The 18,839-nt window shown below is 48.8% G+C and overlaps 1 protein-coding gene across 2 annotated transcripts in view; it reads right to left on the reverse strand.

Annotated features, from left to right (window-relative positions):
• Window positions 1–18,839, reverse strand: part of FA2H (fatty acid 2-hydroxylase) — a 65,411-nt gene that overhangs the window by 6,223 nt on the left and 40,349 nt on the right. For both annotated transcript variants that reach the window (XR_014528844.1, XM_083515206.1), the window contains 3 exons: window positions 10,047–10,189; window positions 6,643–6,749; window positions 3,883–4,055 (listed from right to left, as the gene is read on the reverse strand). Coding sequence is in view for 1 of the 2 variants with exons in the window: in XM_083515206.1 (XP_083371332.1) it covers window positions 3,883–4,055; window positions 6,643–6,749; window positions 10,047–10,189 (423 nt within the window). In the remaining variant the exon portion in view is untranslated. The remainder of the gene's footprint in view (window positions 1–3,882; window positions 4,056–6,642; window positions 6,750–10,046; window positions 10,190–18,839) is intronic.

Here is an 18,839-nt window from a genome sequence, read left to right on the forward strand (position 1 = left end):
CCAATGGCTGGACTTGGCTGACACTGTAAACCGCAATTTATCACAACCACTGGCCATGTCAGTTTGCGGCTGATGGGAGCTGCAGTCCAGCAACATCTGGAGGGCCTCATGTTAATGGAAACAAGCCACACCTTCTGAAGCTTTTGCTTATGTCTTTGATTACCTGAAGTTTATGTCAGAAGCTGGAGTCAGGAGTAGGTCAGCAATAAAAGACACCAGTGTCCATGAAATTTACTCTTTATTCAAAAAACCCAAAACAGTGCAGGCCTAGCATTCACAGAAAGTCTTCCCAGTAGGACTTGCCCCAGTGAAGAAGTTGCGAGGACTGAAGGTCCCTGCCTTCCCACCGCTCTCTAAGGCTTCTCCCCTGCTTCCTTCCCCAGCAGCCTAAGGCTCTGTTGTCTTGCTTCTCCTTGCTCTGTCCTCTACATTTTTCTGTCTGCTCAGGGGGAGGGAGATGGTCTCAACAGGATGGGAGACTCTCTGGATTCTTCAGCAGCTTGCCTCATCTCTATCTGCTGGGCCCCCTCCTCTCCTGCCTTGGATTCTGGACTGCTTTCTACCCCAGGCTCATCCTGCTCACAAAACCCTGTTGCCTCTTCAGCTTCCGACACCTCCTCTTCTCAGTCTTCTCCCTCTGACCACTCATTGTCATCCCACCACCAGTCCTCTGGCTCTGAACCTTCTTCCCTTGGGAGTTCCTTTGGGGATTCCCCCGCTGGTGCCTCCCAGCAGTCCTCTGCATCCAGCCAGTCCATGGCAGTTTAGCATTACACCTGAACCCTAAACTGTGGTGAATCCTAACTATGGTTTGTTCAAAGAAGTCAGCTTCATAGCTAATGTGTTGGAGTTAGCTTGTTTCAAACGAACAACAGTTTCAGACAAACCTTAAGTTTGTCGGGTTCAGGCAAAATGGCAAGCGGTGCTTAATCAGAACAGAAGCTTCTGGACACCTCTGCACAGGTATGCCAGTCAAGGAGAGAACAGGGGCTGCAGATGGTTCCCATGATAAACTAAAGTTTGTCATGACATCCAACTGCAGCCACTCTGGGTATTTGTGGGTGGAAGGGGGGAGGTGTTACTGAAAACACTCCTTGCTTTAATGCAGGAAAACATACTTATTTCCTGGGGGCTTAAAGTGCGCCAACCCACACGATGCATGCTCAAGTGCTAGCCTGTGCGCATTCCTCAAATGCTGCTCCCACCATTTTTCTTCTGCTGCCTCCCAGAGAGAAACATAAGAAAGCTGCCTTATGCAGAGTCAGGCTGTTGGCCCCAAAAGCCCAGTATTTTCTATACAGGCTGGGAGCAGCTCCCCAAGGTTTCAAATGGGGATCATTCTGGCTTGGGCCCAGGCCACCTGTAATATCGTATCTGCTGCTATGATCCTGCCTGGGTGCTAAGATCCCCATGTGAGCCCCTTCTCTCAGTCCCATCCACACTGGAGGCACAATTGGTGGTGTAAAGAGGGAGAGAGAGACTTTTCTGTTGCTGCTCCCCCGTTACAGAATTCCCTTCCAAGAGAAGTTGGAGTGGCTCCCTCTTTGTTACTCTCCCAGCAGGCAACCTTCCTGTTCAGACACACCTTTGGAAACTAAGGTGCAGGTGATGCAGTTGTCAGGGCAAACTGGATTTTAACTGTTCTAAATGTACTTCAATTATTCTTTTTTGCTTAAGTTTGTTTTCATCACTTTTTATTTTATAACCTTGTTTATAAATGTTGTAAGCCTCCTAGAATCCCAGCTGGGGAGGAACGGGCAACATAAATACATTAAAAAGGACCACAGGACCGCAGAATCGTAGCGTTGGAAGGGACACCAAGGACACCAAGGGCCATCTAGTCCAACCCCCTGCAATGCAGGAATCCTGTCCACAGCCATCCCGGGGTGGGCTAAAATCACCAACCTTCTGTACAGTGGTAATCTCTCTTTGCCTGACCTGAAGATCCCAAGAATTGAACCTGGGAGCTTTTGCACACACCACTCAGTTTTACCTTAACCTCAACTAAGAAACTTCCTTATACAGAGTTGGACCATTGGTTTTGTCTCTACACTGACTGGCAGAAGCTCTCCAGGGGTTCAGACAGAGCTTTCCCCCCAGCCCTACCTGGTGATGCTGAGGATTGAGGATGGGACCTTTTGCATGTAAAGCACATCCTCTGCCACTAAGCTATGGCCCGCTTAGGAACTGCATCTGGCCAGCGGGCCAGTTCTAGAAGTGGATTGACTTCAAAAGAAGGACCAGGAGATTGCTCTGAGTGTGCTCCTGATTTCTTCTTTGCAGCCATGGCTTTACCGTATTTTTCGCCCTATAGGACGCACCGTCCCATAAGACGCACCTAGTTTTTTTGGGGGGAAATAAAGGGGAAAAAATTATTTTCCCCCCAGGCGCGGGGCTGGGGCAGCCCGAGCTTCCCCCGACCCCAGCCCCCAAACAGGCAGCTCTCTGCAAGCCGTGGGAGCCCAGCGGTGGCTCCCGCTGCTTGAGGAGAGGTCCGCGAAGCCTGGACGCGCTGAGATCAGCGCGCGCAGGCTTCGTGATGCCGGCAGCTCTCCCCAAGCAGCGGGAACGTTCCCGCTGCTTGGGGAGAGATCCGCGAAGCCTGCACGCGCTGAGATCAGCGCGCGCAGGCTTCGGGATGCCGGCAGCTCTCCCCAAGCAGTGGGAACGTTCCCGCTGCTTGGGGAGAGATCCGCGAAGCCTGCACGCGCTGAGATCAGCGCGCGCAGGCTTCGGGATGCCGGCAGCTCTCCCCAAGCAGCGGGAACGTTCCCGCTGCTTGAGGAGAGGTCTGCGAAGCCTGGAGAGCGAGAGGGGTCAGTGCGCACCTACCGCTCTCGCTCTCCAGGCTTCAGCGAAAGCCTGCATTCGCCCCATAGGACGCACCCACATTTCCCCTTCATTTTTGGAGGGGAAAAAGTGCGTCTTATAGGGCGAAAAATACGGTAATTTAAGCCAGGGTCGCAACAGAAGATTCTTGCCCAAAGCGGATCTTGCATTTGGCTCTGAATCTGATGCAGAAGGTTAGTCCCGCTTCCGTTGGGGATCTGCTCCACCTGTTGGAAGTTCCCAATTGGCACCAGGGCACCAGAGGCAAGTTCTGCTCTAATAGTTCCTTTACAGGCACAAGAGTTACCTGCCCCCACATGCGATGTCACTTCAGGTGGGCATGCCAGGGGGAGCAGAGAAACCCCTTTGTGTGCCAAATTTCTTTCTTTTTTTTTAAAAAAAAATAATTATTATTTTAAAGTCTTCATTAAACATTTCGCAAATTTATACATCAGTGTACTATATTACAATTTATACCCCATCCCATACAAAAGAAAAGTAAAAATACAAGAAAATTTAAAAAAGAGACCTAAAATAGACTTCTGATTGTTCTCAAAAAAAGGTAAATCTCTTGTGTGCCAAATTCACAATGCTAGCAGGCCTCCTGCAGCCCTTGGCCCAGAGGTTTCCCCACGCATACCGTGGAAAGAGGCAAAGGCTCACCTTGTGAAATAGACCACATCCATTCGCATGGGGTAGCTGAATTCAGTCTGGAGTTCCTTCCCACACAAGGTAGTTTCAGTGCTCAGGAAGGCTGTTGCTCCGAGTGACAGCCTTCTTTTTTTCCAGCTGCTGCCTCATGGCATTTGCATTCCAAAAATATGACCTTGTAAAGGGACCCGCATCCATCTAGGGTAGCTTTCACCCAACCTGGTGCCCTCTGGCTGTTTCAGACTACAGCTCCCATCAGCCCCTGTCAGAAAAGCTCCACAATGGTCATGCTGGCCAAGGGAACACGGTTATCCTGGCCAAGGCTGATGGGAGTTGCAGTCCAAATCAGTTTTGGGAAAGTTCTCCCCAAGAGGCTACTAGATCGTGTGGTGGCCCATTTACCTTATGATGCTGACCATGGAGTAGGAAATGCAGTGTGATCAGGTAGTAGTTGTTGGTCGGCGGACTCATGTGGAAGATGAAGCGATGGATGACATATTCGACTAAGGACCACACGCACATCCCCACAATGAAGAGCAACGGGAACCAGGTCTTCTGAACACGGATGGAATATGCTACACAGCAGGAAGACGAGAGGTCAGCAAGCCCTACAGTCTGGACCTCCTCATTCCTTGAGGAGGACTTGCTCTAAGGACATCAACACAGCACCCAACACAGCCCCATTCAGCCCAGCAGCTAGTTTCCAACACTGGCCAGCTCAGGGGTTGTCATTTCGATTTTTCTGTGTGCTGGGGATGCCACCCTCTCTAGTGGGTGCACTGTTCCCCCTACCCATCCAAAGTTGCTAGAGTGAAGATAGAGAGCAACCCCTCATTCTGAGCTGGCTTCGAATGTCATCAGGTAGCTGAATCTCATTGGCCACATTGCATGGTGATCCAAGTCAAATCAGAAAGAGGGCAAAGATCGCCGCCCCCCCAAAAAAAGAAACCCAGTTATACAAATTGGTAACATCCTCAGCATGTTCCAAGAGCTTTGGGAGATAAAGACCTCATCCTTTCACCCAACCTTTCCCTCTGAGAAAAATCTGAGGGTGGGAACACCCCACTCACCAGACCCCAGAGGATCCAGGTGGGAATAAGAATGTAAGAATTTAAGAAGAGCCTGCTGGATCAGACCAATGGCCCATCTAGTCCAGCATCCTGTTCTCCCAGGGGCTAAGCAGATGCCCCAGTGGGAAACCAGCAAGCAGGATTCAAGCACAAGAGCCCTCCCCCTTCCTGTGATTGGTATTCAGAAGCATCACTGCCTCCGACCGTGGGGGCAGAGCAGAGTCATCATGGCTAGTAGCCATTGACAGCCCTCTCCTCCCCTGTGAATTTGTCTAGTCTTCTTTTGTGGCCACCACTGTCCTCATGTGGGAGCGAGTTCCATAATTTACCTATGCGCCGTGTGGAGAGGTACTTTCTTTTATCTGTCCTGAATGTTGTTTTAACACTGTGCCAGCCTGCTGGCATTATTATTGGCTGGGTGTGATAGGAGCAGAAAACAGAAAGCTCCCCCGCTCCCCAAGGAGTAGCCTAGGCTGGCACAGAATGGCACCCCTGAGGGAAAAAGACAGCCAGCCAGTGGAGAACAAGGGGGCAGGCCATGCGCCTCAGACTGCAGGTGCCGCAAGCCGGAGTCTGACTGAGTGAGATTCAGGCTTCTGGCTCAGCACAAGCCCTTCTCTGTGCAGGGCCCACTGTGGGTGGCGTGGAGGCGGAGGGAGCTACTCAGGACAATAGCTGCTTTCTCCATTCCTGACTCCTGATTATTGTTGCTGAAACCTGCCTGGAGGCTGCGCTCCTTAAACCGCCGATATTTTGAGGTGGTGGCATGAGGTACGGCTTCTGATACAATCACTGTACAGTGGTACCTCGGGTTACAGACGCTTCAGGTTACATACGCTTCAGGTTACAGACTCTGCTAACCCAGGAATAGTACCTCAGGTTAAGAATTTTGCTTCAGGATGTGAACAGAAATCAGTAGCAGGAGGCCACATTAGCTAAAGTGGTGCTTCAGCTTAAGAACAGCTTCAGGTTAAGAACGCACCTCCGGAACAAATTAAGTACGTAACCAGAGGTACCACTGTGTTGCAATCCTCGTGGAATAAATCAATTTGTGTGATGTTCCCCCGCTTGCCTGTTGTCATAGCAGGGAGACTCCGAGCACACTATGTTCTGGGTGTCTTGCATTTAGTCAGTAATTAGCCATGTGCGGCAGTGCCTGAGCATACTCAAGAGCGCCTTAGGAAAAGAAAAGGTACATGTGGTAATGAAGTTCCCTGCACGGTGCAAGGAAAGGAAGCCTCGGGACACATATACAGAGGGTTGCACTCAATGTAACTCATACCCAGGGGCAGACCAGCTGAAATTAATAGACATGGTTGACTCAGGACCGTTAAGTAGGCACTAGTTAGACAGAACCCAGAGTGGCTCCTTGCGACTCACCACCCAGCCACAAGGAGGAATGTAGTCAAAGTTGCCTCCTTGGAGCAAAGCCTGAGTACACTTTAACTAGCTCAGCCTGTGCAGCCTGTGCTATTGGTACGGCAATAAACTTTCAGGACGTGTGTGCTGGGAGCACTGAAAGGGGAAGGTGTTGGATCAATCCTGGATTGATCCAACAGAAAGAAACTAATGTGCACCAGGCACAGAGGGCACTCCCTCCATGCATACATATGGCAAAGATTTAGCAGCTGCTCATGGTGCCTGCACTGAGTGCAAATATGGGCCCCTGCAGTGATCCCCACAAAAGGGATTTCAAAAACCCCCAAAACAAAGTGCTTCAAAGGCTGAAGCATGTGTACAGCCCATGAAAGGGGTATACGCTTATCTTCTCTCCATTCCCAACAACCAAAAGGCCTTTCCTCCATTTCCCGTTACACAGTTGCCCAGATGCACTGTCTTGCTGGCCCGCCAAGAATAAGGCTTCATCCTGCCTTTTCTCTCCATGGAAAACAGAGGGGTCGGGCTCAGGGCACAGGGCTCCCAGGCAGGATTGCTCCTCAGGTGACACGGACGCAAACTGGCCCCACCAGTTGAAAGATGCCCCTTTTCCTAATGCCCCATTGCCCAGGTGCAGACCTGCCTCTCCCCACTCAGAGCTTTGTAGTGTCCTGAGAAGCTTGTTTAAAGAGGCTGATGGATTGAGCATAGGCACCTGTTGTGAAGGTAGAAAACAGCCAGGTTTCTCCCTTCGCAAGCGACGTGTAGCTATGCCAGCTGAGATAAAGCACCAGCGGAAGCCAGACGGCACAGACTGTGTACCTGGAAGGAAGAGGGGGGAAACTGGTTTAGGTTCATAACATCAGCTGTCTCCTGGCGGGCGAAGAAGAGCCTTTGGGAAGCCTTGCAAATTCTGGGAAAATCTAAGCTGGGGAGAGGGAGGAGGCAGGTGTCTCTCTCCCAGCTGCAGGCCCCACAACCAATCCCCCCCCAAAAAAGAGAGAGAAAGCAGTAGCCATCAGTGGGTAATAATAATAATAATAATTTATTTATATCCCGCCCATCTGGCTGAGTTTCCCCGGCCACTCTGGGCGGCTTCCAATTGAGTGTTAAAAAACAATACAGCATTAAATATTAAAAACTTCCCTAAACAGGGCTGCATTCAGATGTCTTTTAAAGATAAGATAGCTGCTTCTTTCCTTCACATCTGAAGGGAGGGCGTTCCACAGGGCAGGCGCCACTACCAAGAAGGCCCTCTGTCTGGTTCCCTGTAACCTCACTTCTCGCAATGAGGGAAATGCCAGAAGGCCCTCGACGCTGGATCTCAGTGTCCGGGCTGAACGATGGGGGTGGAGTTGCTCCTTCAAGTATACTGGGCCAAGGCCGTTTAGGGCTTTAAACGTCAGCATCAACACTTTGAATTGTGCTTGGAAGCGTATTGGGAGCCAATGCAGATCTCTCAGGACCGGTGTTATGTGGTCCTGGCGGCCGCCCCCAGTCACCAGTCTAGCTGCCGCATTCCGGATTAATTGCAGTTTCCGGGTCACCTTCAAAGGTAGCCCCACATTAGAGTGCATTGCAGTAGTCCAAGCGGGAGATAACTAGAGCATGCACCACTCTGGCAGGTAGGGTCTCAGCCTGCGTACCAGGTGGAGCTGGTAGACAGCCGCCCTAGACACAGAATTAACCTGCGCCTCCATGGACAGCTGTGAGTCCAAAATGTTTCCCAGGCTGTGCACCTGGTCCTTCAGGGGCACAGTTACCCCATTCAGGACCAGGGAGTCCCCCACACCTGCAAGCCCCCTGTTATTAGGTTTTGGTTCTGTTTTATTCTGGTTTTAATGTATGCATTATTTATTTATTGTAAGTTGCTTTGAGTTGCTTTTGTAAACAAACAAAAAAAGCAAGTAATAAGTCAGGGGTCAGCAAACTTTTTCAGCAGGGGGCCAGTCCACTGTCCGACCTTGTGGGGGGCCAGACAATATTTTTTTTTCAGGGATGATGAATGAATTCCTATGCCCCACAAATAACCCAGAGATGCATTTTAAATAAAAGGACATAGTCTACTCATGTAAAAACATGCTGATTCCTGGACCATCTGTGGGCCGGATTTAGAAGGTGATTGGGCCAGATCCAGCCCCCAGGCCTTAGTTTGCCTACCCATGGTTTAAATCAGTGTTTCCCAACCACTGTTCCGCGGCACACTAATGTGCCGCGAGATGTTGCCTGGTGTGCCGCGGGAAAAATTAAAAAATTCGAAAGATTTTTTTTTAAAGTCAAATTTTCGATTGGGGCGCCGTCACTAGATGACCCCTGGGGTTCCCTCCCTCCCTCCCGCTCTGCGCCTCCCTCCTCCTCCTCCTCCTCCTCCTCCGGGGAGGCCCTTCCTGGCTCTCGGCCAAGGCTTGGCGGCTGCCACTCACTCACTCGTTCGCCCACCCGTCCCTCCATCCCTGCACCCGGCCTCTCCCCCTCCGTAGTCCCCTCGCCCTTGGGCTCTGCGCCCGCGCGGGGTGCGCGAACTACGTTTCCCAGCGTGGCCTGGCGGGCCGGGCGTTTTGTTTGAAGCGCTCTTCTCCCGGCCATGGAATGAGCGCAGCGGCGGCGGCCGGGCGGGCAGGGGCTCTTCCGCGCAGACCCCGCGCAGCCTGCCTGCGCCCCCGCGGAGATCGGGTGGCAGGATGGAGCCCGGGGATCCCCGCGGAGGCGGAGCGGCGGAGGCGGAGGCTGCCCCCCAGATAGGGCTGCGTCAGGGGTTTTTTATTTTTGCAATGCTGCATCCATGCCGGAGGGGACGCATCGGACCGCGGGGAGACCCCTTGGCGGGCGTGCAAGGCAATGCATGCGTGCAGGCGTTGCATGGAGTGCAATGCAATGGCAACGCGGCGCCCTGCATGCATGCATGCAACTTCCACCGGCGCTCCGGACTTGGCAGGTGAGGGGGGTCCCCAGTGGGCGGCAGAGAGAGCCGGGAGGGCGAAGGGGAGCCGGGGGGGAGCAGCGCTGCTCCCCGAGCCGAGCCCGGGGGGAAACTTCGGCGTCGTTGCGCCGGGTGTTGGAAGCGGAGGCTGGCGGGGGCCCCTCACCTGCAAAACAGGGGCGCCTCTCATATATTTCGTGCATTGCATTCATCGCCCGCTTTCTCCTCCAAGGAGCTCCCGGGGGCGCGCGTGGTTCTCCCTGTGTTATCCTCGCAACAACAGCCCTGCGAGGTGGGTCAGGCGAGTGGCCCAAGGGAGCACCCAGGGATTGTCCTGGCCAGGTGGGGTGATTTGAACCCTGCTCTCTGCTCGGTCTTCGTCCTCATTTAGCCCCCACATGTGCATGACTGTGCATGACTGAGGTTTTCCCCCCTCGTCTTGGCTATGGTGTGAGTCTGTGCTGTTAATTAATGGGGTTCTGCCTTCGGAGAAGATGAGCCAGCCCTCAAGGAGGTGATTATGTAATTTGCTAGCAATTCATGTCCCTCCCGGCGTGACGCTGCGCGCTGACGTCACGGGGCTGTAATGGTGGTGTGCCTCGAGATTTTTTTCATGAAACAAGTGTGCCTTTGCCCAAAAAAGGTTGGGAAACACTGGTTTAAATGATGATGATGCCCTCCTGATCCATATCAGGACTACAGTGAGGGCAAAGGACTAAATCTTCTCCATAACATGGTCTCAATCCAGATCACTTACTCACCCACAAATGGCTGCAGTCCCCCTCCCACCTAGCGAAAACTCTGCACACCATTTCTAGTTGGATGAATAATGTCTTCTCTAGTACCACTCCTAATTCCATATAACCAATTGTAGTGATGAATGAATGGAGCTTCCTTAGCTGGGGTGGATTATTTAGGTTGGATTAGAGCAGAGGGAAGCCAATGTGGTCCCCTAAACATGTTACTGGGGACCCAGCCACTGTGGCGAACAGCCAAGTATGATGGGTGTCATCGTCCAGCAATGTTTGGAGGGCACCATTTTGGCTAATTCTTGACTGCTAGCAGTTCTGCCCCCTTCCAAACCAGTGAATTTGGCACCCCACCTATTGAGGATTGCCCAGTGACAGCCAAAACGCAACATGACCCACACAACTTCACCCAATATTCTCCCAGCTATCTGATGCACCCCAGAGCCTCACCATGCTGTTTTGGAGAGAGATTCAATGAAATCCGAGTGGAATAAGCGAATGGGACGATCCACTGGTTGATGCACCCATTCATCGTACTTCTCCCCCAAGTGGCCCACTTGCCACAGCAAAGGTTTACGCCAGTCCACGAGCTCCTAGAGAACAGAAAGAGTGCAAAGAGTCAGAGGTTTCAGCAAGATCAAGCAGCCTTTGCACCTCCCCAGCTGGCTGGTCAGAGCCATGGGATTTCTCATGAAGCACTCTCAGGTTTTAGCCATTTCTGGGGATTAAGCAACAGTCAGGGCTGTGGACACATTCTGTAATTCCATAATTAATTAAGCAGAATAAGCAAAATCAAAAAAGGGCACGAAAGAGACAATAGAACAATGGAAATATTGGGATTATACGAAGTGCTTGTCTCAAAGCCCCTCTCCCTTGTCCATTAGAATGCATTGGCTAAATTAGTACAACACGTTCCCCCCCCCAAAAAAATAATAATAATAATAATTCAGTGGTTAATTTGCTCTCCAAGCTGCAACAAGGAACATCTCCATCCCATTAGTTCATAGTTAATGATCCTAAATCAACACTCTCATGGAACCAACACATGCATTGCTTTAAGGGCAGCTACTCCCTTCCCCCTCCATTTATTAACTTGCTATTGGTGTGGGTTCTATGGCAAAATGGTCACACTCACTTTCTGTAGGCTACTGGGGAATGGTTAGGAATCCTTTCACTCTTTAGATCAAGGTGTGTAGGTGTTGCCTGCTTAAATTGTAATTAAGCTCCAGGGTATGCACATATTCATAACTCTAGCGAAACCTCTTGGTAGCATGTGTATGCTACCACACATGAGTGGTGGATACACACATGGGTTCAGACGCATACCTTGCAACAACTGCAACCCTGTGTTGTCAATGGTTGGGTTACTAGATGATCCTTGGGATCTCTTCCAATTCTACAATTCTATGAGTCTATGAAATGACTCAGAAGAACCAGCTAATATCTGGCTCTTCCTTGGGGGGTAGTGGTCATAATATTATCATTATTAGAGATAGAGAAAACATTCAATTCAGTACACATTCAAAAGAAAATCTGTAAAATTCACACTTTCTAGAACAATATGCAAATCATAACACAGCTATTCCTTGAAATTCATGCTTATCCAAATTTTCCCCAATCAATGTTTTTAAAAGATGCACATATCAGTGGAGGGTACTCATAAACATGCACATATTACTGAAAAGAGTTTAGCAAAATGTATTATATTTGGGGAAATCGCTTGCAAAAATGTGTACTGTGCATCGAAAATGCATCGAAAAAGTGTTTATTGGGAGAAATTCAGACTGAAATGCCAGGGAATTTTCATGAGGACTTAAACAAAAAAAACCCAACAAATTGCTGCAAAATGTAATGAACAAAATTTAAGTTAAGAAAAAAGAAAATAAAAGAACCAACATTAAATACTTCCACCCTTAAGGATTATTTGTTCATCACTTTTTACAAAACCTCATAAAGCACCTTACAAAATCTTAAGATGCAAAAGTATCAAAATTTTTAAAAAATCAATAAAACATAATACTAATAATGGCATTGCATAATGGTATTGCATACTCTCACACTGGCAGTGTGATATAAGAAATGATGATCCCAGTCACAAATGAATCTGTTGCTTGATAAGTTCTAACTAACGTCCCAGCTGCAGGATCTCAGGCTCAAAATGCAGGGCATGATGCGTTCCTGCAAGAATCAATCATACCTTTCACCTGACTGTCATAAGCTCATTATGAAACTGATTTCAGTGACATAACCTCTTAATTTTTAAAAATTCCATTCTTTAAACACAAGTAACAAGGTGAGTCGGGTTTAATTAAGGCAGAAAATTTCACTACATGAGCATCTGGAAAGCACAACTGGCCTCAGTTGCAGAGTATGCTGTATTTATGTAAAAGGAAATAAGCTGATTTGAGAGAACTCAATACCCCTTTTTGTCCTTTCAGTCTATGACAGGGCTGAGCAGCCTTCAGCCTTGGAGCCAATCTTGGCTCATGATGCCATTTTTTAAACCATGTCCACCTGCTAATGTACTGATGTTGTAAGTTTCATCAACTGATTGCCAAGAGGGTGGGGCTCTGTTCTGCATTGGCTGCTAACGCCTGTCACCAGGAGGGCCAGGGGCTTGCAATCAGTGCAGCAGGAATTAATTCTCACTCATTTCTTCATTTTGCTGAGGCATGCACAGAGTTCTGGCGCGGGTGCAGATGGGAAGGTGTGCCAGATCACAGGGATACCTCTGATGAGAAAGATGCTTGGGACTTAGCCCTGTGGGAATGTCTGGGCAGGAGTTTTCGATGGGGAGGAGGACTGGTGGAAAGAGAAGCATCTGGCCCAGGGAGGGGCCTATGGGATCAGGAGGCAGGACAAAGCACCTGTGGGGGGCCTCTGACCTGGGGGAAGGGCTGAGTGGGGGAAGGGTTGTCAGAGGGACAGCCCAACTCAGTGTCATCTGATACCCCAGGCACAACATCCCAAGCAGGTCAAGGCTGCTCCAGAGCCAACCTCTGCCAGCATGGGGGCCAACCCCTCAGGTGGTGCAATGGGTTGCGTATTTGGCTGTTAACCAGAAGGTTGGCGGTTCAAGCCCACCCAGGGACAGCTGTGGGCAGGATTCCTGCATTGAGGCGGGTTTGGGCTAGATGACCCTTGGGGTCCCTTCCAACTTACACTTCTGGGATTCTGTGAGTGGGACGGAAGGAGAAACCTGACAATGATCCTGCCTCATGGTCTCCACCTCTGTCGGCAAGGCCTGGAGGGACTGTGCCAGTACTTGGCACAGCGTTTGCTCTGACCCTCAGGACTTTGACTACACCTTTGACGAAGGTGACTGTCCTGCTCTTCAAATGAGGAGCCTGGTATGTGTGTGTGAGAGAGAGAGAGAGTGAGAGAGAGAGCGTACTTGGGTCTTTGCTTCTGTCCAGCCAAGTCCTCTCAAGTTCTGCCGTGCTTTCTGACTTTGTGAGCTGTAACCCTACTTATATTTGGGAGCTGTAGTGAATTTTGGAATACAGATTATTATCACAACAGCTGAGCCATGAGTCTGAATACCAAGCCAGGACAGAACATGAGCTCCATATCAGGTGAAAAATTCCTGAATTGCAGGCCGTTGGACTAGATGACCCTCATAGTCCCTTCCAACTCTACAATTCTGTGGGGAGAACCTCAATACAGCTGAGGACCAGCAGAAACGCCCTGCAGTCCCAAGGCAGCCTGACAGGCACCAAGTCCATGGATGTCTCCCTCTCCCTCCCCGTAACCAGAGAGCCAGTGGTGGTATACAGGTTAAGAGTGTCGGACTAGGATCTGGGAGACCAGGGTTCAAATCGCTGCTTGACCATGAAGCTCACTGGGTAACCTTGGGCCAGTCACTCCCCCTCTCAGCCTGACAGGGTAGTTGTGGGGTTAAAATGGGGAAAGGGAGAACCATGTTTGCCACCTTGAGCTCCTTGAAGGAAAGGTGAGATATAAATGTATTAAATGAATAGATAATCCCCTCCTAGCACATCCTCAGCCCTGCCTTGATCCACCAATGATTCCCCTTTGCACCTTGGATCTGAAGAGCAAAGGCGACAGCAGAGCAGGTGGAGCATCATCCTCATCTCTCAGTCTAGACTTGCTATTTGGGGCAAGGGATTTTCCTTCCTCAGGCTTCCCACAGTGGGGTCCCATTCAGCTGCACTCTCCACACCCAGCAGGTTTGTTTTCCACAGCTGTAAAGTGGCATGATACTGCTGTAAATTTATTGTGTAGATGGGGCCTTCCGTCCTGAGTGGATTGCTGAGTGGTTGCACAAACACAACCCCATTCTTCAGCTGCTCTATTGCCCCAACTAAGCAGATCACAGGCCTATTCTGTACATTGTAGAGGATCAACTTTCTACCAGGCTGGCAGGAGCGGGGTGGAGAACCACCTACAGAACCTCTGCATATAGGGTTGCCACCTTTGGTCGGGCAAAATACAGGACAGGCTGGGAGGGGCTTGGTGGGCTAAAAATTAATTTACCTGGTTCAGAAATTACTTCACAGCAATCCATTACAATGGCACACATGGTTGGCAGTGCCTTGTTCAATAAAAGAAATAACAAAATCACTACGATTGATAAGTTTAAGGAAAATACTGGATATCATGTGTACAGCTGGGCTTAATAATGCTAATTGGTTTGACCCCTGTCTGCCACCAGCCCTGCAGGAGCCACCTTGTCTGCCTTGATGGCAAAGGCCAGTGTCCGCTTCCAGGCCAATCCATTACTACTTTAATGGAGTAATGTGTATTTAAGCAAATCAAACTTAATCAAACATCAAAGTGCAATCATCATCATTAGTACATTTAATAACATTGCCAAATAAGCAACTATTACCCTTACATAACTCATTTTTATAAATACAAATAGATTACGTAATCCCGCACATAAAAAGAGAAGTGCACTGTAGGATTCCTTCTAATGCGCTCCTTCCCATAATGCAAGCTTCTCCCTGCTCATTTCCAAGCCAATCCCCCTTGCTTCAACTCATAGGTGCCGGCTCACTGGGGCCCTGGGTGCCTGAGCACCCACAAAATTCCCCATGAAGGGGCTGGGCACTGTCATGTGGCCAAGCTGGCCCTCATGTTTCAACTCCAGCTGCCCTGCATAGCTGGCTTACCATCTCCCAATCCTTTATCACGGCTCCTATCTTTCCCCTCATGGTGCCTAGCAATCTGTTCACCTTCAGTTCTCTTTGCCAATCTCTGTACTAGAGGCTTGAGAACAGAAATATTTGAAACCCAGCAATGCTTCTCTTGTATTTTCAAACTCTCCTTTCAATGAGCAGAGATTGCTCCCTTACCACCTCAACCCCACTAATGCCCACTTACCACACTCTATAAGTTGCTCTGACACCCTCCTTGCCATACCAAACCTTCCAAGACAGCTGACAACTGAGTTACATACAGTGGTACCGCAGGATGCAAACGGGATCTGTTCCAGAGTCCCGTTCACATTGCGAACGGAACGTAAGATGCAACAGCGCATCTGCGCATGTCGAGGGTCGCATTTCACTGCTTCTGCGCATGCACGTGACGTCATTTTGACCGTCTGTGCATGCGCGAGCGACGAAACCCGGAAGTAACACGCTCCATTACTTCTGGGTCGCTGCGGAGGGCAACCCGAAAGTGCTCAACCCAAAGAGCATTTATCCCGAGGTGTGACTGTATTTCAAAAAACACAACAAGAAATTTCAATGTACTAAGATCACCCAGTGTGGGGGGGGGGAGAGAAAGGCCACCTAGAGCCCCACACCTACCCTCCAGTATCCTTCCCAGACACCAAAGCCCCCTTCCCCACCACTTTAACCTACTGCCCCTTCTTCGGGGGAACTTTCCATCCCCTCTCGCTCAACTCCCACTTAGTCCCTAGTTGTTCCCTCACCACCTACTTTTAGCTCCCCCACAACTAGCGTCCCCCAACCACGTTTCACACTCCTCCCCCCCCCAACTCTCCGTATTGCTCTGACCAACCTCAACCTACCAGCTGTCTCTGCTGTAGCAGCACAGACTGGACTGCAGGCATTGCCTACACCAGTGGTGGCCAAACTCTGTCCTCCAGCTCTTTTTGGACTCCCATCATCCCTAGCTAACAGGACCAGTGGCCAGGGATGATGGGAACTGTAGTCCCAGAACAGCTGGAGGACCAAGTTTGGCCACCACTGGCCTACACATTTTCAGGCCAGTCATTGAGTACTAGGCACTCGATGCGGTTTAAAGAAAAAGCAACAAGTAAAGCCAGGACTATGAACTTGCACACCCAAAATGCCCAATGCTATGCTACCCATGATGCAATGACAGAAGAAGAATTATGAGTGCTATTGATATTAGGGCGTCCAATGTTTAGTCAGCAGGAACTCCCCAAGAAGAATGAACAACTCCCGAAATCTCACATGGAAATCTAGCAAGGATTAGCACACTTCATTTGGTTGATAAAGAGGTGCCTGTAAGGTGCCTGAGGTGAGGTGGAGACTTCCATGCCAAGCAGCATGATCTAAAACAACACCTACTGAGAAATGTTCTTGTAGTCCTGCGATAATGCTCTTGCAGCAGGGACAAAGCCATGCCTCAGGCCTTGGAGAGATGCTGCAGATATGTAACCATGGGTATAGCCAGGATGCAGAACCTCAATTAGTTTTTAATTGATCTGCCGCATAATCGAGGGGCAACTGCCCCCCTACCCCCGCCCATACGTGCAACACAGCCAGATACACAGCTCAAAGTGGTGTACATGGTTCCCCCATCCTCATTTAATTTAATTCCCTCTCATTTAATAACGTGAGGTACGTTAGGCTGAGTGAGTGATTGGCCCAAGGTCACTCAGTGTCATGGAATGACTGGATGCTGAGAAGTGGTGGGAGGCACCAGCCAGGGACACCCCCCTAGGGAAGCCCCAGGGGAAGGGGATTGGTGGTGGGACAATGATGAGTGGCCAGGGGGAGAAGGCTGGGGAAGGAGGTGTTAGAAGCTAGAGGGGCAACAGGGTTCTGTGAGCAGAAAGGGTCTGTGGCAGAGTGCAGTTCAGACTCTGAGGCTGGAACAGAGGCTCTAGAGGAGGGCAGCCAAGAGGTCTCCCCCTCCTGTTGAAACCAGCTCCCCTTCCCCCTCTTATCAAGGAACACACAGAGAAATGAAAGAGCGGAACAGAGATTAGCTGGGTGCAGTTTGAGTCTGCATGGGGAAAACCTGGGAAAAGAGGAGACTTAGAGAGGGATTGGAAAGCAGGGACCTTCAGTCCTCACAACTGCTTCATTGGGGCAGGACCTCCTAGGAAGAGTTGCCGAGACCACTAGGCCTGAACTGTGGTTTGTTTCCTTGAATAAAGATTTATCTTCACCGGCCTTAGGTGATTTGTTGTTTTTTCTTGCTGCCCTACCTATGCCTGACTCAAGCCTTGACACCCAGTGAGCTTTGTTGCTGTGTTGCTACCTCAACACACCAACTACTGTACCACCCTGGAATAAGTCATTTTAAACGTAGCTGTCATTCTAGTTTGAAGAAGGCTGCCTTCTGAAGCTGCAATGGGTGGTAACATTTCTGCCTAGAAAGCAGCCACATCACCTAACACTGAGCTTGCTAACACCCCCTCCACCTGCTTCATAACAGTGTTTCCCTCAAAGTGCCTTTCTCAATCTGGGGAGATAAGGATCAGTTTCAGCCAGGTTCCACCCAGGCTGCAGGGACAGATACTATGACAGCTGGTGCAGACAAGAATCAAGCAGAAAACCTGTACATTTTTAAAAGGGAGGAGAATAATGCTATGAACCTGGGCTGGTTATCTTGACAGTCGCATCTTGAGAAGTCTGGCATTTTGGAGGAAGAACTAGATGCTTACAAAAGCTGAGAGGTTGCTACAAAAAGCATCACTCTGTCTTGCTAATTATCCACCTCCTCCTGGGACTCAGATAAGTCACACATTTCAAAGCCACATTTCACCCCATGCATTTAAAAGCATTATGGTGCTACTTGAAACAGTCACGCCTTCCCCCAAAGAATTCTGGGAGCTGTAGTTTGTTAAGGGTCCTGATAGCTGTTAGGTGGCAACTGGTATCAGGATCAGCAGGAGGCTGACAAAGATCCCCAGGAGGAAAGGGCAGAGGAAGAATTGGTCTACCTATTGATGATGATGATGATGATGATGATGATGATTATTAACATTTGCATAATACACTTTATTAACAGATCTCAGGGTGGTTCACAACATAAAATTACAGTATAAAATACATAATAAAAATATGAACAAAATCAACACAATAATTCCCTTTCCCACAACACATTTAAAAGGGCATCAGATGTCAATCAGCCGAAGGAACATTTTCGCCTGGCGCCTAAAGGTGTATAATGAAGGCATCCCTTAAAGGATATGATGAATGAGATTTTAAAAACAGGGAAATTACCAGAAACATGGAAAGAGGCGTTTATAACATTAATTCCAAAACAAGATTCAGATATAACTTTAGTTAAAAATTATAGGCCCATTTCATTATTAAATAATGATTACAAACTGTTTGCATATATCTTAGCCAATAGAATAAAAATAGTTTTGGAAGAATATATACATCAAGATCAAGCAGGATTTCTTCCAGGTAGACAAATGAAAGATAATATTAGGAATGTTTTAAATATAATTGAATACCTGGAAGTCCAAAATGAAAAGTAAGTGGCATTGGTGTTTATAGATGCAGAAAAAGCATTTGATTATGTTTCTTGGGACTTTATGAAAAGAGTTCTTGAAGAAATGGAATTTGGAGAAAAATTCAATAAGGGAATCCAAGCTATATACTCAGAACAGAATGCAAAATTAATCATTGATCAGGTGATAACAAACCAATGTAAAATACAAAAAGGAACTAGACAAGGATGTCCGTTATCACCACTTTTGTTCATTCTGGTCCTGGAGGTATTAGCAAGAAACATTAGATTTGACAAAGAGGTGGCAGGAATAAGAATAAAGAAAAATGAGCATAAATTGAAAGCTTTCGCTGATGACTTGGTTATTATAGTAGAAGACCCAAAGAACTCTCTCCCTAGAGTACTAGAAAAAATTCAAAAGTTTGGACAGGTGGCAGGATTCAAACAACAAAAGCAAAACTAAACTGTTAGTTAAAAACCTTAACGAAAGAGAAAAGGAGTTATCAGAATCTATAGACACAGAAACCCACAAAAAGGTAAAATATTTAGGAATATAGTTGACGTCAAAGAACATTAACATAAGTGGAAGGATCATTA

Source organism: Podarcis liolepis (assembly GCF_965112155.1).
Source record: "Podarcis liolepis genome assembly, chromosome: 7".
Lineage (NCBI taxonomy): Eukaryota > Metazoa > Chordata > Lepidosauria > Squamata > Lacertidae > Podarcis > Podarcis liolepis.